Consider the following 24176-nt stretch of genomic DNA (forward strand, 5'->3'; position numbering starts at 1 on the left):
AATATTTAAAATCGAATATGGGACTCTAAGGGGTCTAGAGATGGTACACCATTAAAGGTTGTAATTATAGGGTTGCCCAAAAAGTAATTGCGGATTTTTCATATAGTCGGCATTGACAAATTTTCTTCTGTCAGTTATCAGCTGTTTCTTCTGTCAGTTATCAGCTGTTACTTTTAGCTTGCTTTAGAAAAAAGTGTAAAAAAGTATATTTGATTAAAGTTCATTCTAAGTTTGATTAAAAATGCATTTACTTTCTTTTAAAAAATCCGCAATTACTTTTTGGGCAACCCAATAGGTGCGGGCAAACTACAAAATATCAAAATAATTGCCATAGTCAAAATCCCAAAAGAAAACTCTGTCACCCTCAAAACCTTGAAGTTATCTTCACACAACGGCAATTAAGGCCCTCTTTAAGCAAAATCCTTGCCCCATATTTTCAAAGTACTTCCATACAAGACTCAACTATTTGCATTGCTGTTCTTTCTGCATTAAATCATAAAGATCTGCTTAAAAGAACAGTTGAAGCTAAGCAAAAATGCTTGAAAAATCTTAGTCTAACACTTTATTATACTTTTGCAATTATAATATTTAAAGTGGTTTTGGGCGGTCTTATGTATTTACATATTTGCTGATGTTTTTTTTTTCTTTCTTCACATCTTAAAAACTATGGTTTTTGTAGAGTGTGGCGCCAAGATGTGAATGACGTTAACAAAAATTCATATAATTAGAAACTTTTTAACATTAAAGGCAACTCGTTGCAAAATACAGCAAAACGACAATGTTGTCTGTGCTTAAGATAATTGGCCATGTCGACGCTGTGGCCGCTATGGCCGCTGTAGTCGTCAGAGTCGCCACCACCACAAGACCTTGGAAATATGGTTTTGCACAAATTTAGATTTATGGATTACTTATCCACAATCGCGTGTAATTACAAAAGGTCATAAATAGTTGAGAGCTAATAAGTAGAGTGGGAAAATGTTTGAAAATAAATCATTATTTGTATTAATAGAGAGAGAGAGGGAGAGACGGCATATATAAATAGAATACAGCATATTTGTAACAGGCGATAAAATGGGGCACATGCACTCATAGAAAAAAGTCTGCTAAAAATAGCAAACACTGTCTGCTGATTATTAGTAGAACAACAGGCTTAATGCTGAAAAGTCAGGCTTAAAAAGAAAAGAAAATTAAGAAAAAAGGGTTGCGATCACACAGCCTCTCCGCACACAAAAGGATAAAATCTCCGATCATTAAGCTCGTCTCGAAAGAAAAACAAACAGAAATTGTAAAATTTAATGATCTTCGCCTTAACAGACAAAAAACTTGAAAAAAGAAATAATTCGGGAAAGCCCGGCTGGGATTCGAACCTTAGCACACATAGCAGCGGATATATGGATAAAGGCAATATATCAAAAAACCCAAAATAAATGAGTTTCCTCGCAGAAGCGAAAAATTAGGCGGACCATACTTTGTCATGCATTGTAAACATACATAGGTAAACAAACAAGTAAAAAGGCGTTAAGTTCGGCCGGGCCGAACATTGGATATTGGATAAGAACCACCTCGTGTATATATGTAAACCACCTTTCGTCAAAACCCGGTGAAAAATGCATACCTTATGCCCCATACCAGCTATATCGAAATATATTCCAATTTGGAACAAATACTAATTAGTATCAGTCATTGTTCAATTTTGTAGAAAAAAATATTTGAGTAGCCATATCCAAATATGGACCGATCTGAACTGTCGTTTATAGTTCAGTTCACGGATGCCGAAAAGCCTAACATAAGTCACTGTGTCAAATTAAATCGGATTGTGAATACGCCTTTTATGGGGCAAGACTTTAAATCGAGATATCGGTCTATATGCAAATCTGAACCGATCTGCGCCAAATTTAAGGGTGCTGTCGAAGGACCTTACACAACCCACTTTCCACAATTTCGGCGAAATCAGACAATAAATGCGCGTTTAATGGGTCCAAGACCTTAAATCGAGAGATCGGTCCATATGGCAGCTATATCCAAATCTGAACCGATCTGAGTCAAAATGCAAAAAGATGTCAAGAAGATTCACACAACTCACTATCCCAAATTTCAGCAAAATCGGACAATAAATGAGCATTTTATGGGCCCAAGACTTTAAATCGAGGGATCCGTCTATATGGCAGCTATATCCAAATCCGAACCGATCTGAATCAAATTACAAAAAGATGTCAAGAAGATTCACACAACTCACTGTCACAAATTTTGGCAAAATCGGACAATAAATGGGCATTTTATGGGCCCAAGATTAAATCGAGGGATCCGTCTATATGGCAGCTATATCCAAATCTGTACCGATCTGAGTCAAATTGCAAAAAGATGTCAAGGAGATTCACACAACTCACTGTCCCAAATTTTGGCAAAATTGGACAATAAATGGGCATTTTATGGGCCAAAGACCTTAAATCGAGAGATCGGTCTATATGGCAGCTATATCTAAATCTGAGCCGATCTGAGTCAAATTGCAAAAGAATATCAAGGAGACTGACACAACTCACTGTCACAAATTTTGGCAAAATCGGACAATAAATGGGCATTTTATGGGCCTAAGACCTTAAATCGAGAGATCGGTCTATATGGCAACTATATCCAAATCTGGACCGATCTGGGCCAAATCGAAGAAAATTGTCGAAGGGCCTAACACAATTCTCTGTACCAAATTTTGACAAAATCGGATAATATATGTGTCTTTTATGGGCCTAAGACCCTAAATCGGCGGATCGCTCTATATGGCAGCTATATCCAAATCTGGACCGATCTGGATCAAATTGAAGAAGGACGCCGAAGGGCCTAACACAACTCACTGTTCCAATTTTCAGCAAAATCGGATAATATATGTGGCTTTTATGGGCCTAAGACCCTAAATTGGCTGATCGGTCTATATGGGGGCTATATCAAGATATAGTCCGATACAGCCCATCTTCGAACTTTACCTGCTTATGGACAAAAAAAAGAATCTGCGCAAAGTTTCAGCTCAATATCTCTCTTCTTAAAGACTGTAGCGTGATTTCAACAGAGAGATGGACGGACATGGTTATATCTTGTTAGATTTTGACGCTGATCAAGAATATATATTCCTTATAGGGTCGGAAATGGATATATCGAGGTGTTGCAAACGGAATGATAAAATGGTCGGTATAAAAAGTCCGCTTGCGGTATACAAAATCTCGAATGGGGCCTGCCAAATTTCAAAAAAGTATCTCTACCCGTTCTCATACGCCATATTTTTATACCCACCACCGTAGGATAGAAGCTACATTACCTTAGCTATTCCGTTTGCTACACATCGAAACATCAATTTCCGACCCTACAAAGTATATATTTCGGATCGTTGTCAAATTCTAAGACGATTTAACGATGTCCGTGTGTCTGTCCGTCCGTCTGTTGTAATCACTCTAGAGCCCTCAAATATTGAGATATTGAGCTGAAATTTGGCACAGTTACGTCTTTTTGATGCACGCTGGTTAAGTTCTAGAACGGGCCAAATCAGACCATATTCGGATATAGCTGCTATATAGATCGATTTTCCAATAAAGAGCCTAATGCCCACAAAAACTTTATTTGTCATCCGTTTTTGCTTAAATTAAAAACAATGAGTAGTTTAAGGCTTCCCGACAATTAACCTAAATATGGTTCAGATGGGACTATATTTAGATATAGCTACCATATAGACCGATCTCCCGATAAATATTCTGAAGCCCATAAAAGCTTTATTAATTACCCGATTCCGCTGAAATTTGCAATAGAGAGTTATTTTAAGCCTCCCGACATCTGACCTAAATATGGATTAGATCGGTCCATATTTATATATAGCTGTCATATAGACCGATCGTCCGATAAAGGGTCTGAAGCCCATAAAAGCTTTATTTTTTAACCGATTTCGCTGAAATTTATAACAATGGGTTATTTTAAGCCTCCCGACATCTGATTCAAATATGGTTCAGATCGGACTATATTTAGATATAGCTGCCATATAGACCGATCCCCCTATAAGGGGTCAGAAGACCATAAAAGCATTATTTATTTCCCTATTCCGCTGAAATTTCGAACAATGAGTTACTTTAAGCCTCCCGACATCCGACCATAATATGGATTAGATCGGACTATATTTAGATATAGCTGCCATATAGACCGACCTCCCGATAAGGGGTCTGAAGTCCATAAAAGCTTTATTTTTTAAGTCCATAAAAGCTTTATTTTCGCTGAAATTTGCAACAGTGGGTTATTTTAAGCTTCTCGACATCTGATCCAAATATGGTTCAGATCGGTCCATATTTACTAATAGCTGTCATATAGACCAATCCCCCTATAAGGGGTCTGAAGCCCATAAAAGCTTTAATTTTTATCAGATTTTGTTGAAATTTAAAATACAAAATTCAACAGTGACTTATATTTATTAGACCACTCAATGACCGTACCGAATTTGGGTGCATAAATTATCCAATTTTTCACCAGATTGTGGCGAAAGGGGGTTTACATATACACCCGAGGTGGTGGGTATCCAAAGTTCGGCCCGGCCGAACTTAATGTCTTTTTTACTTGTTTACTAGAGTTTTTCGATTTTCTCCCACTGACCGTTGTCCGAATTGCTAACAGAGGCCTATAATGTAAAACATATCAAATCAGAGATTTATTCAGAGCACTCTATTTTGTTAAGGGATTTAAATATTAACCACTTTCAAATCATTCAAATTCTTATACATTTTTATTATCTGGCAATTTAATTAGTGCATGTTCTTTTTATTTGCTACCAAAAGCCCTTTACAAAAGTGTCCATAATCTAATCGCTTAACACTTGAGACGAAAATTAAAGTATCAACTCTTGAAACTACAGATTTTTGTTACCAATACCATGCAAACAAGAACAAGAAAGACCAATATAAACTTGTAGTAGCATTTGTATAATTATTAAAGCATTAATATGCTAATGTTCACCACATAAAATCCTTCATTAATGATCTCTAAACATGCTCTCTAACCTTTCATTTATCTTCATCATAGTCATATCACATTATGTTTTATAGTCTAAAAAATGTTTCTTTGAAAGCCAATTCCAGCCATAGACTTATCATAGATAGTGATCTTTAGTCTAGAGAGATACCCAACACCAACACCAACACTACCACCTCATCCACTTAGTTAAATGAATAAACTCTAATAGCCTATTGCCGTAGACACTTTGTTTTGCAGAAGCGGGGGCCGGGGGGTGGGGGGGTTTAATTTTTTTATGATCCTGATATTATCATTATAGACTACAATCGATTAATTGTTAAAATTTTATGAGTTGTCTGAGTATTATTGACCTTTTGAATTATTAGCTTAGCCTTTAATATGGCTGCGGCTTAAAGTTTTGTTGTATGAGATCGTAAAATCATTTTTTTGGAATCTTTTATATGTGCACTATATGTGAAGTTGTAGTACCGTTGGTTGAAAGAATGAAAAGTTTAAAATAAAACTCCGAGGGCATGTCAGAGTTAAATCTTTGTGGGAATGATGAACTACTTTGGGCCAACATAGCAAAAACAAGCAGCTCTTCTTAAAATTCTATTGAAAAATGGGCGCCCTCTAGTGGGAAAATATGTTTTGCCAAGTTCGGCCAAGCCGAATGTTTCTATACTCTCCACCAGGGGTCGCATTTGTAAAGTTCCTTGCATGACTTATTCAAATATTGGGTTGCCCAAAAAATAATTGCGGATTTTTCATATAGTCGGCGTTGACAAATTTTTTCACAGCTTGTGACTCTGTAATTGCATTCTTTCTTCTGTCAGTTATCAGCTGTTAGTTTAAGCTTGCTTTAGAAAAAAAGGGTAAAAAAAGTATATTTGATTAAAGTTCATTCTAAGTTTTATTAAAAATTCATTTACTTTCTTTTAAAAAATCCGCAATTACTTTTTGGGCAACCCAATATATAAGAACTATATCAAGTTATTGACCAATATGAACCGTACTTGTCATGCCTGTTGAAAGTCATAGAAAAATACCTCTCCCAAAATATCAGGCAAATCGACTCATAATGGCGCCCTCTAGAGGCTCACAAAGTCAAATTGGGAGATCAGTTGATAGAGCAGCCATATCCGGTTATAAACTGATTTAGACCTTACTTTGCACAGCTGTTGAAAGTCATACTGAAACGCCTTTCCCAAAACTTCAGGCAAGTTGGACTAGAATTATGCCCTCTAGCGGCTCAAGAAGTCAAATCGGGTTATCGATTTATATGGCAGCTATATTAGGTTATAGACTGATTAAGACCATGCTTGGCACATTTGTTGGAAGTCATACGCAAATGATATGTGCAAAATTTCTGCCAAATCGGATAAAAATTGCGCATGTATTGCGTTGCCCAAAAAGTAATTGCGGATTTTTCATATAGTCGGCGTTGACAAATTTTTTCACAGCTTATGACTCTGTAATTGCATTCTTTCTTCTGTCAGTTATCGGCTGTTACTTTTAGCTTGCTTTAGAAAAAAATTGTAAAAAAAAGTATATTTGATTAAAGTTCATTCTAAGTTTTATTAAAAATGCATTTACTTTCTTTTAAAAAATCCGCAATTACTTTTTGGGCAACCCAATATTATTGTAAATATATAATACAATCCCAACCGACCAACACTAATAGGAAGTATTTTTCGGGGTTACTGTTTAGTATAAGGAACTCACAACAAGCCGATTACTGGCTTAGGTGTATGTCCACATACACCTATGGCATGGGAGGTATTATTATCCGCACCCTCTTTTCAACCTAACCTAATAGGAAGTATTTGTACACAATTTCAAAGGCCTAGTTTTACTCCTTCGAAAGTTAGCGTTCATTCGGACGGACCGACATGGCTAGATTGACTTAAAATGTCACAACGATCAAGAATTCGTATATATTAGGTCTTAGGTCTTGACCTGTATTTCAAGGTTTTACAAACGGAATGACGGAATGGTGTACCCACATCCTATGGTGGAGGGTATAAAAAAAGGATCTCAAAATCTCTGCAAATTTTTGCTCCAGGATACGAACCCAGGCCTTTAGGATCATATTACCTATGCTCCACCATGGCCTGTAATGTTAAGGTGCTGTATATAATAACCTTTCATTTGATTGTCAAAATAGTCTTGTACCTCCCTCCCCCCCTCCTATTTTACACTCTACCCCATTGTGAGTTCCAACTTCACAGTTAATCCAACGAATGCTGTCACTTATTATGATTTAAAACTTATTTCTAATCCCTTGTTGAATGAAACCATTCGCTTTGCATTCATTAAATCAATTTGCCCAAAAAGTTTGTGTCTTAAGTCTTTTGTTTGGTATATGAAATTGAATTCAAAAATACAACAACATAAGCAAAACTTAATAAATTCTATGGTAAAATCCCATCCATGCAATTCATTCATAATCAATTTCAAATGTCAAACTTTAATTCGCATTGCTTTTCAAACCCCTGTTCGTTGCCTAAGTCTTTTGTTTCAAAGACAACCACTGCCAATGGCCATTGTTTGGCTTGTTATGCATACTTCCAAGCCATATAATAATATTTTCGATACAAACAAAATTGATTGATTTTCAAAGGCAATGCATTCGAAAGAAAAAACAACAACAAATAATCACAAAATTTATGATTTTTTAATCATAAAAATATTAAAGCAAAAAGAATTATATACAATAAATTTGTTGAAGATTAAAACCTAAGACACAACAAAGCAGCTTCATAATCAAAACGCTTTTGTAATGCTTATGGCAGATATTTGGCAAACAATACAAAGAGCCAAAGTCGATAAACGAATTGCATGAGGCATTATGGCAAACGCCAACATATTTAATGCATTACTCATAATGGCTGCCGTGCAGAGCATGACATCTCAAGTGGTGGCTGGTGGGGGTTTTTTCGATTTTTTTTTCTTTTCTCGCACAGGAGTTTTTCGTTGTTATTGCCATGGGTCACCTAAACAATTAGTCATAAGCCAAATATGTTCAGATGTTCAACATGTGCATGACATTTGCACTGCAGACCAACAGAAAGTAAGAGCCCAAAGCCATACACATGTAATCCAATCGATGAATAGGAGAGGTTTTTCCCAATGAAACAGGCAATTTGTTACCCACTTAAAGGATAAATTGTGAAAAAAAAATAGGGTGAGGGTGTTTATAAGAGAGGGTGACATAGGCGTCGATAACTTAGCATGCCATTAACACTTTAACCGCATTTCTGTAGAATTTCAAACCACAGGTATTGGGTTGCCCAAAAAGTAATTGCGGATTTTTTAAAAGAAAGTAAATGCATTTTTAATAAAACTTAGAATGAACTTTAATCAAATATACTTTTTTTACACTTTTTTTCTAAAGTAAAATACATGTGCATGTGCTGTAATGAGTGTTTGTTTTTAAGCCACATGTGTCACATATTTTCTGGTAGGGTGCTCTTAAAGCCGTTGCTTACATCTTCCAAAATCTTGGATTTCCAAGATTTGTTATACAATTTTCACTTTAGCATTTATCTTTAGTGGCACTCCTATTTGTGTTGTGAGTGCTTGTTATGGCTTTTATGGATTTATTTGATTTCTTTTCTAATTTATTCATTAAATATGCACGCTAGTCTCTCACAAGAAACCACCCACACATTGTGTGGCAAACAACAAATGTCATAATCTCTAAATGCTCTAAACTTGATAATTATATGTATAAATTTAATTAGAAATTGTTAAATGATATATATATGCTGAAGGCTTAGTATTTTAAGATTGAAGGCGCAAAGTGACTTTGAGGCGATGGAATTAAATCAACACAAATCTACTAAAAAAAGCTAAATATTTGTCAGGAAAGATATATTCTCGCACTTTTCAGGATTAGACTTTTCACAGGTCAAACCTCATGATTTGAAATTTTTTTTTAAAAAAAAATTAGTTCTTGAAAAAAATTTTCAAAAAATTTTTTTGTTAGAAAAAATCGTTTTTTGTTAGAAAAAATCGATCGAAATATCCATTTCCGACCCTATAAAGTATATATATTCTTGATCAGCGTAAAAATCTAAGACGATCTAGACATGTCCGTCCGTCTGTCCGTCTGTCTGTTGAAATCACGCTACAGTCTTCAAAAATTGAGATATTGAGTTGAAACTTTTCACAGATTTGTTTTTTGTCCATAAGCAGCTTAAGTTGGAAGATTGGCTATATCGGACCATATCTTGAAATAGCCCCCATATAGACCGATCCGCCGATTTAGGGTGTTAAGCCCATAAAAGCCACATTTATTATCCGAATTTGCTGAAATTTGGCACAGTGAGTTGTGTTAGGCCCTTCGACATCCTTCGTCAATTTGACCCAGATCGGTCTATATTTGGATATAGCTGCCATATAGACCGATTCTCCGATTTAGGATCTTAGGCCCATTAAAGCCACATTTATTATCCGATTTTGCTAAAATGTGGGACAGTTAGTTGTGTTAGGCCTTTCGACACCCTTCTTCAATTTGGCCCATCTAGGTTCAGATTTAGGTATAGCTGCCATATAAACTGATCCGCCGATTTAGGGTCTTAGGCCCATAAAAGCCACATTTATTATCCAAATTTGCTGAAATTTGGCACAGTGAGTTGTGTTAGGCTCTTTGACACCTTCGTCAATTTGGCTAAGATTCGTCCAAATTTGAATATAGCTGCCATATAGATCCTCCGATTTAGGGTCCTAGGCCCATAAAAGCCACATTTATTTTCTGATTTCTCTGAAATTTGGAACAGTGACTTGTGTTAGGCTCTTTGACATCCTTCGTCAATTTGGCTCAGATTCGTCCAGATTTGAATATAGCTGCCATGTAGAACCTCCGATTTAGGGTCCTAGTCCCATAAAAGCCACATTTATTATCAGATTGTTCTGAAATTTGGGACAGTGAGTTGTGTTAAGCCCTTCGACATCTTTCTTCAATTTGGCCTTGATCGAATCCGATTTGGATATAGCTGCCATATAGACCGATCTCTCGATTTAAGGTTTTGGACCCATAAAAGGCGCATTTATTGTCCGATGTCGTCGAAATTTGGGACAGTGAGTTATGTTAGGCCATCGTGTTAGACATCGTTCTTCAATTTGAATTAGATTGGTCCAGATTTGGATATAGCTGTCATATAGACCGATCTCTCGGTTTAATGTTTTGGGCCTATAAAAGGCGCATTTATTGTCCGATGTTGCCGAAATTTGGGAAAGAGAGTTGTGTTAGGCCCCTGGACATTTTTCTGCATTTTGGCCCAGATCGGTTCAGATTTGGATATAGCTGTCATATAGACCGATCCCTTTATTTAAAGTCTTGGCCCCATAAAAAGTACATTTATAATCCGATTTCGCTGAAATTTGACCCAGTGACTTATTTTAGGCTTTCCGACATCCATGTCGTATGTGGTTCAAATCGGTCTATATTTGGATATGGCTACCTAAAAGTTTAATTTCTTTGTTCTACAAAATCGATCATTGACTTGTACCTTTTAGGCCTCTCAATAGACCGCGTCGAATTTGGTCCAAATCCGACCATATTTCGATAAAGCTGCTAAAATATACATAAATAATGCATTTTTCACCTGATTGTAATGAAAGGTGGTTTGCGTATATACCTGAGGTGGTGGGTATCCGAAGTTCGGCCCGGCCGAACTTAACGCCTTTTTACTTGTTTAAAGTTGGGCAGAAAATGAATTTTTGCTTTGTAATAGCATTTGACTGGTTTGCTAGATCGCGATTTCGTTTGCTACCACCAAACTCACCAGTAGGATTTGTTAAAAAAAAATAAATCTTCCAGTTTGAAACTATGCTCTTAGGAGTATTTAGCCAAATCGGATAAGAATAACGCCATATAGAGGCTCAAGAGGGATAATCGGGAGATAGGTTTATATGGGAGCTTTATCAGGTTATGGACCGATTAAGACCATATTTGGCACGTATGTTGAGAAATGGTTGAAGTAGTCACTGGAGAAGTGGCTGTGCAAAATTTCAGCCAAATCGGATAATAATTGCGCCCTCCTTACGCTCAAGAAATCAAGATCCAAGATCGGTTTATATATCCAAATATAAACCGATATAGCCCATTTACAATCCCAACTGACCTACACTAATAGGAAGTATTTTTGCAAAATTTCGAGGGCCTAGCTTTACTCCTTCGAAAGTCAGAGCGCTGTTCACAGACGGACAAATGGACAGACCGACATGGCTATATCGACTTAAAATGTCATGGCGAACAACAAAATATATACTGAATGGGGTCTTAGATCAATTTTTCTTTACAAACGGAATGACGAAGTTGGTACACAAACCTCCATTTTATGGAGGAGGGCATATAAATCGTTAATATCAAGGCAAATATCTTTCACCATGAAACATTTCCTTAAAAAATTGGTAAATTTGTCATCTTTAAATGAAGTTTGAGAATTTTTAAAATTAGGACAAACCTTTTTTTCAATGTATTGGGTTGCCCAAAAAGTAATTGCGGATTTTTTAAAAGAAAGTGAATGCATTTTTAATAAAACTTAGAATGAACTTTAATCAAATATACTTTTTTTACACTTTTTTTCTAAAGCAAGCTAAAAGTAACAGCTGATAACTGACAGAAGAAAGAATGCAATTACAGAGTCACAAGCCGTTGAAAAAATTTGTCAACGCCGACTTTATGAAAATTCCGCAATTACTTTTTGGGCAACCCAATATATGTGCATTTAAATTTTTTATAAGGAATTAAAAAAATTTTTTCCAGGAAATTCAAATATAACCAAAAAAATTTGTAGCTTTGTGTAAATGGCTATCATTTTACCATTTTGCACATTATTTTGTGCAGACTGAGATCACATTTAAGTTATTTAATTGCCTTTTAAATGTAAATAAATGCTAAAAGTGAGGAGTGATTTTGCAAAAAAATAAAATATAGCGGCAACTATACACAGACAGAGAGAACTGCACCTAGCACACAGCATACTGATTTAGCCAGACATACATATGTACAATACATACAAACATAAGTATTTGAATATAACATGGGGTGGATCGGATAAGAATGAAATACAAAATATAATAAAGATTAAAAATATGGAAGTTGTTATAAAGACAATTCATTATAATTTTTCTAAGGCATCTTATTAAGAAAAAAAATAATTTAAGCTCATTTTGTGATCTCGATACATGCGCTTACTTTCTACTCCACCCTAAGGTTACAGTTAAATACAAACCACATAATTCTCACACATATAATTGCTGTATACCATTCAAATGCTTACTCATATTAATCGATTCGATTTGAAGTCTCACAAAACATGTGTCAAAGCATGGACATTTTTTTTTTTGTCTTTGTTTGTTTTTGATTTTGGGACAACTTACAATTCGAGCCAAGAACATTGGTTAAGTCTAACGATCGAAACATAAAAAGGTTGCATAAGAGGTCGATTAAAATATTTGCCACATAGTGCTTGTTTGATTTTTTGTTGTTGTGACATAATTATATGACATCGTTGACAAGTTGGATGCAATTGAAGTGTACAACGTTAGTGTTTAGCATTTACGGGCTATTGCCATTAACCTTAAAGACATTCTATGCCATTCGATACATACAACAGTTGGTGGGTGCTAATGGGTTATCGGCCACATTGACAGACTAATCAAATAAATATTTAAATAAGGCTTAAATGGACAACAATGGAAAGGAATATTCAATACGATTGTGTGATCTTTATTAAGATAACAAATCTTTAAAGCTGTGGCAGATAAACATATCAAGTTGTGGTTTTTCAAAATAAGTTTTTTTTCGAAGTGTGCTAACTACACTTCTGCACGTTAGAAAAAAAATAAAAGATTATAAATTCTATTCCTTTGATTCTGTTGAGTGTCAAGATCCAGGAAATCTGCCACTTAGATGGGGTGCGTCCACTGGTATCTGGGTCTGATTCGAGTGGGTCTGGCTGGGCAGTTAAACAGAGTCGTGTGGTCCCTGGTCACAATCGGGACATACATCTGGCAAGTCGGCATCAATCCTTGGTCTGCAGAATTTGAGGCGGCTGCATCTGCCGAAACGTATTTGAGCCAGAACTACTCTGGTTTGCCGGGGGAGGTCAATTTCTTCAGGTGCAATGGGAGGCGGTTGTTCTCCAAGGACTACATTCACTCGGTATCCCATTACCGCATCTGCTACCGTGTCTACATGAATGTTGTCTATATGCCGCTTGATATGCCGCTTGCTCTAGAGGTTTTCTTTTGTAGCGCTGAACCTCACGCTCCAAATCCTATAGATCTACCTTAAAGCGTCTGGGCGGTGGTCTCTGCGATAACAGCCCAAATGGCATTGCTTAGACAGCATTTAGTTATGTCTTCGTACAGGTAGTGTCCTGATGGAGGTGGTCCACATGAGAACTGAGCAGAAAGCCCGTCGCAGTTCGGAGGGCGGCATTCTGAAAGATCTGAATTTTATTCCACTGCGTGTCACCGAGCTGACGAGACCACACTGGCGCTGCATAACTTACCACAGAACGGCCAATTGCTTTGCAGGCAAGTGATTTGAAGACTTTGTTTCTACTTTTGACTTTATCGCAAATTGCTGTGGGGAGAATGTGTAAAAGCTGTCAAATGTGATGCTAAGTATTTTGGGACACTTGACGGTCGGAATCATTCCTCCATCGACCATCACAGTCAGCTCAGTATTTACCTCACGCGTATTTGCAGTGAACAATGTGGCTGAAGATTTGGTGGCAGTTATCTTCAGATCTCTTCAGAGATTCCGTCGTGGCCCAAAGCATTAGATGATTTGGCGCCACGGATGACATTCGTAACTTCGCCCACGTTAAATTGTGATGGCTGTCCATTGGCTCGGAGGCTACGGTTACGGCGAATAGCTCTCCTCTTTGCCCTGTCACTCTCGAGATGCACATTAAATTGACGGTTGAACAACCTGTCGCATCTCTTCGGATCAGTCGCGTTTACGTCACCAAAAGTGACTGAGGTCCTGTCATTCCGTCTACCGGGTAGCAGTACAGTAGACCACAGCTTGCCTAAACCGGTGCCTAAATTACATTGCTCCAAGTGTTGCCGCCACAAATTCCGCCTATGTTCGTTCGTTGACTACTCTGTTAATTTCCAAATTCAGCTCGCTGATTTTGGGATTAGTGGGGTCAGTACAACGAATCCCATCACGCTCGTCTGCGAGTACCAATGCCTGAGACGGGAAATTGGGCCGCACTTTGGGTATTCGACCGGCTGGTATAAAGCGAGCGGCTGCTGCGTTGATGTCTCGGAATTTCCTCTCGGCAACTATCACATCCGAGGGGGGTGCCAGTTCACTGAAGAGGCTATCTGCGAACTCTCTAAATTCAGCCCAATCTGCCTTCTTCTGTTTGATAAACGTTCGGCGCTCAGAGGTTATGAAGCCGGGTGGTCAGTCGATAGTGAGAATTATGGGTAGGTGGTCTGACCCCAAAGAGATGACGGCATGCCAGGATACATCACTCAGGAGATCAGGGGATGCAACGGAAATATCTGGCGAGCAGCTACACCTCCTTTTAATCCTAGTGGAGGCATCCTCATTGACCGTGCAAAACATGGAACCTTCAATCTGCCCAGCCTAAGCTATGCCACGCTAGTCGTTACCTATGGGGAAGGGGGGAATACCATGAAATGTGATGCGCATTATAGTCCCCTAGAACCAGACGATAATGGCCAAATAGTAACCCACTTATGTCGGGGTTCTAATCATGGTCATTATCTGGGACACAGCTACCAACCGGTCGATGGTGAGAATTATGGGGAGGTAGTCTGATCCCAAAGAAATGACGACTTGTCTGATTACGTCACTCAGTAGATCAGGGGATGCAACGGAAATGTCTGGCGAGCTGCTACACCTCCCCGTAATCCTAGTCGGGGCATCCTCATTCACCGTGCAAAACTTGGAGCCTTCAATCTGCTCTGCCAAAGCTATGCCACGCTGGTCGTTACCTAGGGGGGAATGCCATGTAATGTGATCCACACTAAAGTCCCCTAGAACCAGACGATTATGGCCAGATAGTAACCCACTAGCGCCAGGCGCAGGCGAGATGGGTCCAAATTGCACGGAATTCCTCCATTCCTTCAGCCTTCCTTTCGCACATTGTATCCGGTCAAACTGTACAACCTGCAGGTGTTGGTCAACTTTGTCTCCTGGATCGCTGCCCAATATATTCTTCCGACTCATTTAATCCTTCTTCTCGTCGATCGTGCCACGGAGTCCATTGCAATTCAGTTGCAAAAATCATGCACTTCCCGGCACTGGACTGGCAATATTGGGGCTGGAACTCAGCTGTTGCGTATATTGCCGGGGGGTCACATAGTCCGATGACGAGGACGCGGAAGGCGACGATGACGACACTTGTGACCCACAGCTGTCTATGTTCGCACAGCACCTTGCAACATATTCAGCATGACTATACTCTCGTACTGAAGCCATCGTAGCACAGAGGTTAGCCCGCCAATGCCGCTAAATGTCTGGGTTCGAATCCTGGCGAGAACATCAGAAAGTTAAAGCTCAATGATAAGGGACCTCCTTTTTGTAGCCGAGACAGCACTCGTTGATATTTGAGAAGTTTGCCCCTGTTCCTAAATGCAATGTTCATGGGCAAATTTGCATTTGCATACTCCCGTAGTGATGTGAGGTCAGAGCCAGATCGAAAATGTACCCACTCCATGCACCGATTACACCTCACCGACACCGACCGCTGATAAAGGCTTTTCTGGCAAACCAAACAGAACCAGGATCCGGGGTTCTTTTCAATGCCGGCATGAACCAGACACGTGCGGTGAAGGCACTGCGGGATTTGCCTTTTCCATAACGTAAAAAGGACGAACACGTACACTGAGGCGGCAATCCTTGCCGACAAAGGATTCCATCTGGTCAATCCGGTGCGTACAACCGGCTGCCTGGGATTGATTCCTTTGGGGAAATGTTAAAACGATAGGCCAAACATGACAAATTCATAATAAAAACTGTTTATTTAGAAAACAAATAACAGAACCATATGCAAAATTTGAGCCAAATCGGCTGGTAATCGCACCTTCTAGAGGCTCAAGAAGTCAATTCGGGCGACCGGCTTATATGGGAGCTACATTACGTTATGAACCGATTTTGATCATACCGGGTGTGAGTCTTGGAAGTTGAAACAAAATTCTAAGTTAAAAAATTTCAGCCACATTGAATTTCACCCAAATCGGACACGAATTGCGCCCTCTAGAGGCTAAAATCGGTTTATTTGACAGTTTATAACAAAATTAAATTAAAAGAGATAATAAAATTAATAAATGTGAGTGTTTTTATAATGGCCTTAATTGTAAACCCTGAAACTTCAATCTCATTTAATTTTCCCACAAAATTTTACAACGTGTTAAAACCCAACTACCAAACTTCTTTATTGTTCAAACACTTTATTGATATTTTAAATTCTTTTGCCCGTACCTCTAACCTTCCCTTTATTATTTTTAATGTTTATGTTAATAAATTTGGAAAAGATAAATGTTGAGATTTTATTGAACCGCCTTCAATAAAATTGGTTTTGTCTCCAAAAAACTACACATATTTCGATTGAAGCCTATAGGAAATTTTATGAGCTGCTAAATTTCAAGTTGTACATCGTAAATAAAACAATGATGTTAATAAACAAAATATTGGGGGAAAAACACAGCTTGTTACAGGTCATAAATTTTGTCAATGCTTTATCAAATTGGTTCAAAAATTTTGTAAAATGAAAACATGGAAATAATAATAAAATAGGCGATATTCAAAAAAAACGGACGTGGGATTTGACTCCATGTGTGGCAACTTTTTCTTTTTTCCCCTTTAAAACAAATGTAAGGCAGGGCAACTACACATAGCTGGTGATGGAATTCTGATGGTGTTGGTGTTGTTGTTTCCAAAATTTATCATAGATTAAATGATAACATCCAAATAGCAACAAACACCAACGGAGATGAATGGATGGATGGTTAGATGGGAGAGTGTAAGACGCTAGCTAGGGAAACAAACATTTGTCATTTGACATCATTCCGTTTTGGGATGGTGGGGGTCCCACACCATTAATATTAAAGCAATTTGTAACCAGCAACACCATAACAATAAAATCTAATTTACATCACAATACCCGGTCAAAGAAGAAGAAAAACGCACAGCTACATAGCTACAGCCAAGCAAGCGTCCAATAACATGGTTGAGCTAAAACAAATATTTGTTTTATGACTCCCCATTGAATGTGGCCCATTAAGCTAGGCTTAAAGTCCCTCACCAAAAAGCCAACTTAAAAGGGGCTTAAAAAATCATTTAATTTTTGGAAGAAAAAAAAACTAAGGCAATTCTTCAACTTGTTTATAGGCTTAAGAAGTACAAAATCGATGAGAAAAGCACGCAAAACTGTTATAGCATTTTATACTTGTTTAAGTTTATTACCAGGCATCAGCCAAATTTGTTGAGTTCTTTTTCCAAAATAGAAAATCAAAACAAAATTTCAAACCAAAAAAAGGCTACCCGTAGTTGTTGTCCATGAAAAAAAAAAAATCATTTGCCTAATAATGATTTATGGTGGTTCATTTTGGTTAAGTAGCATGCATGCTCTTTTTTTCTGGTTCAAGAAAAAACTCAAAATAATATTTAATAGTTTTTGTTCATCTTCATCTCGTTCAACAACTTGTGTTAGACATGATTTGTTTTCTTTTTATTATTGCTATAAGTGTTTTTTTTTTCTCCATTTTGCGTGGAAGCATGTGTTTTCTACATTTAACCAGCTTTTTTTTTTTGAAAACAAAACTATTTTGATTTTACGATTAACTCAAGTGGGCATTTACTTGTTGTCTATCTACAATTTTCTGTTTTTATTTTCTAGTTCTGCATTTCTCTTTGTCCCAAAGCCTTCCTCTTTTTATAACCACATTTATTTCTCCATTTATTTGGTTAGCTTTTGTTTTGCGCATGTTTTTCTTGTAGATTACTTTTTTTGTATTAAGACATCATAAAACTTGGTTTTTGACAAAAATAAATAACATTTGATTGCCTTGTATTTTGGACACAATAAAATTCTGTTTTGATGTAGCCAAATAATCGCTAAAGTCAGAAGATATATGCAAAGATATCAATCAAATTGCCAGAAATGTGATGAAACAAACAAAAGACCTAAGCATCAAACATGTTTTGGGGCCACAAAGAGAGAAAGAATTAAACAAAATGTTTAAACAATAAGATATTTTTTTTATTTAAAGTTAAACAGTCTGTAGAGATTTGGTTGAAAGATGAAAATTCAAGTGCCTATAACAGTTTTCTTAAGTAAATGCAATTTGCAAATTTTGCCCATGAACATTCCACTAAGGAACAGGGGCAAATTCAAATTCCGATTCAAGTTTTAAGCTCAATGTTAAGGGGCCTCCTTTTTATAGCCGAGTCCGAACGGAGTGCCGCAATGCGACACCTCTTTGGAGAGAAGTTTTACATGGCATAGTACCTAACAAATGTTGCCAGCATTAGGAGGGGAAACCACCGTTGAAAAATTTTTTTTTCTGATGGTCTCGCCAGGATTCGAACCCAGGCGTTCAGCGTCGTAGGCGGACATGCTAACCTCTGCGATACGGTGGCCTCTTAAGTAATATAATATATACCTTATTCACCTTGCTACCTGAGGATGTAATGTAGCATATGTATACATTGAATTCATTTTAACAAAAGACTTAAGACACAAACTTGATTTTTAGTATATAAATGGAAATTTATAGGAGTTATGATAACAATATTTGAACGTGTGTCGAACAAAATTGTTGCAATATTATTACACCGTTATATAACGTAACGGAAATAAAAAATCAATATCAAAATTTCAAGTTTCAAATAGAGTATAACAGTTGTATAACAGTTTTGTATAAGTGTTCTACAGTTTCGAAAATTGGTAATCTTGTTTAATACAAATCTTACAACAAATCTCAATCAATTTCATAATATGAGTTCTAAAATAAGCTATAAGGAGTTGTATAACAGTTAATAACAATTGTATATAAGTGTTATACAATTCAAAAATAATATTTAAATTATTAAATATTAAAAACTCAATTTTAATTTTAATTTAATTTAATTAAATTCGTTATATAATTTTGTAAAATATACAATAACATTGTATAACAGTTTACAATAATTTTAAACAAGTATGAATCAAACCAAAAGCAAAGTTTAATTTATTTAAAATTTGAAATTCATCCACCATGATATAACGTAACGAAAATAAAAAAATCGGTATCAAAATTTTAAATTTCAAATAAATTATAACCGTTGTATAACAGTTTTGTATAAGTGTTCTACAGTTTCGAAAATTGGTAATCTTGTTTAATAAAAATCTTACAACGAATCTCAACCAATTTCATAATATGAGTTCTAAAATATTTTATAAGAGTTTTATAACAGTTAATAACAATTGTATATAGGTGTTATACAATACAAAAATAATATTTAAATTATTAAATAATAAAAACTCAATTTTAATATTCAATTTAAGAATTAATTTTTAAGCTTAAGATGATATAACAGTATTTATTATAAATCTTATGGTTAGCTGTCATAGAATTTCGAAAATTCACAATTTAGTAAAAATAGTTAAAACCTTGAAAACATTTTTTAGACATTAACTGTAATAACAGTGTAAAGATTGACAATTGATTTATATAAAGGAAATCTTCAAAAAAATTTGAAAATATTAACTATAAATCAAAGTATAACTGTTGTATAACAGTTTTGTATAAGTGTTATGCAGTTTCGTTAATTTTCAGCTTAAATGAAAATCTTAGTCAATTAAAATCATCAATTAATTTCGTAATATAATTTTGTTAAATATACAATAACATTGTATAACAGTTTACAATAATTTTAAACAAGTATTCAACAATCCAAAAGCTATGTTTAATTTATTTAAAAAAATAAAACTCAACTTCAGTATTAAATTTTAAACTTTCCAGTCAAAGATTATACAAAAGTATTATAAATCTTATGTTTAACTGTTATACAATTTCAAAAACTTTCAATTTAGTATAACATTTAAAATTTTAAAAATGGATTTTTGGAAATTATTTCAATTTAAATGTATGGTTCAAAGTTAAATGTAACAGTTGATGAAATATTTTTGCATTATGAAATTTCAAACGCTTTCCATATAATAAAATACTTTTGAATATTAACTGTTATACAATTTTAAAAATTAACAATTGGCTTAAATGTATAAAAAATCATCCAACAAATTTAAAATATGAACTTCAAATCATATTAGTATTACGAATTTCATCAATTAATTTCGTAATATAAGTTATAAATATAGTATAGCAGTTGTATAACAGTGTACAACGTGGTTTATACAAGTATTATATAATCCAAAAGCAATATTTCAGTTCAAAGTTAAATCCAACAGTTGATGAAACATTTTTGCATAGTGAAATTTCAAACGACTCCCATATAATAAAAATGTTTTGACATTAACTGTTATACAATTTATAAATTGACAATTGGCTTAAATATATAAAAAATCGTCCAACAAATTTGAAATATGAACTTCAAATCAAAGTATAACAGTTGTATAACAATTTTGTTTGAGTGTTATACAATTTCATTGGTTCAAATGTAAAGGAAAACATTTAGCAATTTTGAAATATAAGCATTCAATCAAAGTATAACAGTTATATAACAGTTTTGTAAAAGCGTTGTACAGTTCTAAAAGTTCCAATTTCATTTGATGTTTAATGTACTGTTACATCTATTAGCTAATTTTCAAGTTTAACATAATATAACAGCATCAGATAATATTTTATTTCACTGTTACACAAATACCAGAATTATTAGAACTTTTGCTATCGTAATACGAAAATCATCAATCATTGTCACAATGTGATTTTTAAAATAAAGTATGAAAGTTGTATACCAGTTTAATGTAAGTGTTATACAAACAAAAAACAGTGTAACACCAAAGTAGTAAATAGTATAACAGTGTTATTATATGTTTAACTGTTATGCTAGCTCAAAAGCTTTCAATTTAATAGGTTGGTTCAAATTAGAATGACAGTCTATTTTGTACACAGACTCACTTAGACTATTTTAGTCCCTTGTAATACCACAGTACCGATAAACCAGATCTCTGATGGAAATCGAACACCGCACTTGTAATCAGAGCACGCTACTAACTCGGCTACCGGGACGACCAATATATCCACATCAAGATCAATTTAATAATATTTATAAAATTTTGAAGGCGGATTTTATGAAATTGCAGCAATTGAAATCTTAAATTACAATTCAATCTTACAAATAATAGTTATGTACATTATTATGCAATTGTAACTTCAAACCCTTTCCATTCAATTAACTATTTTTGAACTTTAACTCTAATACAATTTCAAAAATCAAAAATTCGGTTTAATATTAAGAAAATCATCAATGAATTTTTAAATATGATCTCTAAATTAATGTATAACAGTTGTATAACAGTTTCGTATATGTATTATACAATTCCAAAAACAATACAATCTCATATAATATTTGGAGTTCGAATGAACTGTGGCATCTATTAGTTAATTTACCAATTTAAGATAGTGTAATAACATTACGTAACGTAATATTTAACTGTTATACAAGTTCAAAACTAATATTTGTGTTATCATGTCAAGCATATAATCTATCATTTTCACAATATTAGTTTTATGGCAAAGTATGAAAGTTGTATAACAGTTTTCTATAAGTGTTATACTATCCAAAAACAGTGTTACACATATTTGTTGATTTTTATTGACTTCATACCACCCTATTATTCTATACCCCACAACCAATAAAAATTCTATACCTAACATGCAACACATGCAACTTCTTTTCATTTGGGACTCCCGAAAACATGAAATACTTAAAACGTCACAATGCCACATATAAATGTATGTTGCCGCATTGTATATGTAACTTTTAACGCCGCCACTGAGCAGGAATCAGTCCTGCCAAGGAATGCAAAGTGGTCCGAATGACAAATGTTTTTGCGCACTGGTGAAAAAAAAACTCAAAAACAGACCAAAGCGACATAAAAGTCTTACTTACACAGGAGATGGTAAATAAAGTGAATTTCAGGCCAACAAAGCAAAAGATAAACATAAAACTAAAAAAACTAAAAGCCAGCAAAAAGCAAATAAATTTTATGGGAGTTTTCTTGGTCACAGACATTTTCTTTCTATACTCTTAGCGGCAGGAATTTCGAGCACTTTAAAAGCATTGTTGCTTGCGATTCATGTTCTTCTCGTTTTTGTATACATTTTCAAGAAATGACAAATTAAGGCTGAAAATCATCTGGCCTTTATGGTTTTATAATCTGCAAGCTCATATACATTTTTCTTTCCTTCCCTCAATGCGTCACAATCATCTATCTCTCTTTTCCTTCCATATACTCATCATCTTTGCTTTTCGGTAAAAGTAATTAAAAGTAATTTTCAAATAGTTCTTGTCAGTTTTGCCTGGGCTTTTGTTTTGATGTATTTCTCTGACCGAAATATTTGCAATATTTTTGCTAATGATTCCCCATATTGTTAAGTGGTTAGTCTTAAATGTGTTTTCGAGTTCATTTTTTTTAATTCTCATTCTTTCCTGTTTGCTTTAATGGACATTTAAAGCAATTAAAAACATTGATATCAATCACTCAGAGAGGAATCGAAAAAATGACTCAACGAAAAGAAAATGACCATATTCTACCACAGGGAACAATAAATAATATATGCCTTGTTGTGGAAGTATCCAATTTCAAGGTTAATGGTTGTTGTTATTAATGTAAGCAATTGTTAAGACACCACACGAAGGTAAGGGGGTTTTTTTTTGGTTAATTTTTGAAGAAATTTCACTTTCATGAGTTACAAAACAAAAGACTTAAGAAACAAACCTTAAAATTTCACAATTGATTTTTTATTGTTTTAAAAAAATAATAATAAAATAATATAAAATAAAATAAAATGAAATAAAATAAAAAAAAAATAAAATAAAATAAAATAAAATAAAATAAAAATAAAAATAAAAATAAAAATAAAAATAAAAATAAAAATAAAAATAAAAATAAAATAAAACAAAAAAATATAAAATCACATAAAATGAAATAAAATAAAAATTAAATTAAATTAAATTGAATAAAATAAAATAGAATAAAAAAATAAAATAAAAATAAATTAAAATAAAATAAAATAAAATAAAATAAAATAAAATAAAATAAAATAAAATAAAATAAAATAAAATAAAATAAAATAAAATAAAATAAAATAATATAATATAAAATAAAGTAAAATAAAAATTAAATTAAATAAATTTAAATAATAATAATAAAATAACAAAAAAATAAAATAAAATATAACAAAAATAAATAAAATTTAATTTAAACCTCCCACCCTCCCCTTACCCCAAAAGTACTATCCAAAAATAAAAGTGGACCGATCGGGGCAATATGGGATTCAAATGACTGGTATTCGGGAGTAGAGTACGAATTTCATAATAATAGTTGGGTCCAGGTACCTCCTGGGGGGCCGCCCCAGCTCCAAAAAACCTTTAAAATAGATTTCTTTGACGATCATGACAATATGGGGCCAATTGAAAGGTATTCGGGAGTAGTTTACGCATATGGTCAGGAAGTAGGAATTGGCTTTATAGTTTATTGATAACGGAAGGGGGACGGATCCTCCCCCTTATGTCAAAAACGCAACCCAAGATCAAAAGTGGACCGATCTGGACAATATGGGTATCAAATGAAAAGTATGCGGGAGTAGATAACGACTCTGGCATACAAATTCATGTCGAAGTATTGGGGGTCACCCCACCCCCACAAAAACGCGCAAAATGGGCACATTAGCCAATCACGAATATCGGTTTGTTTGTTCCGTATAGACTGAAAAACGGCAGAATTAATTTTCTCGAAATGTTCGCTTATTGTGTAGGTTGGTCTGGAAGGAAACAAAGGCCATATAATTTTTCGTTATTGGAAGGGGGACGGACCCTCCCCTTATGTCAAAAATGCAACCCAAAATCAAAAGTGGACCGATCTGGACAATATAGGTATCAAATGAAAGGTATTGGAGAGTAGAATACGAATATGGTATTGAAATTTGGGTCCCAGTACCCAGTGTCGAAATGTATGAGGTGCCATTTCACTCCT

The 24176-nt window shown here is 34.9% G+C and overlaps 1 protein-coding gene across 1 annotated transcript in view; it reads right to left on the reverse strand.

The window, feature by feature from the left end:
* The window catches only part of LOC131994848 (trichohyalin-like), a 54499-nt gene that overhangs the window by 15472 nt on the left and 14851 nt on the right, over positions 1–24176 (reverse strand). The window contains exon 3 of the mRNA XM_059361786.1: positions 15859–15937. Within this exon, the coding sequence (XP_059217769.1) occupies positions 15859–15937 (79 nt within the window). The remainder of the gene's footprint in view (positions 1–15858; positions 15938–24176) is intronic.

Source organism: Stomoxys calcitrans, chromosome 2 (assembly GCF_963082655.1).
Source record: "Stomoxys calcitrans chromosome 2, idStoCalc2.1, whole genome shotgun sequence".
Lineage (NCBI taxonomy): Eukaryota > Metazoa > Arthropoda > Insecta > Diptera > Muscidae > Stomoxys > Stomoxys calcitrans.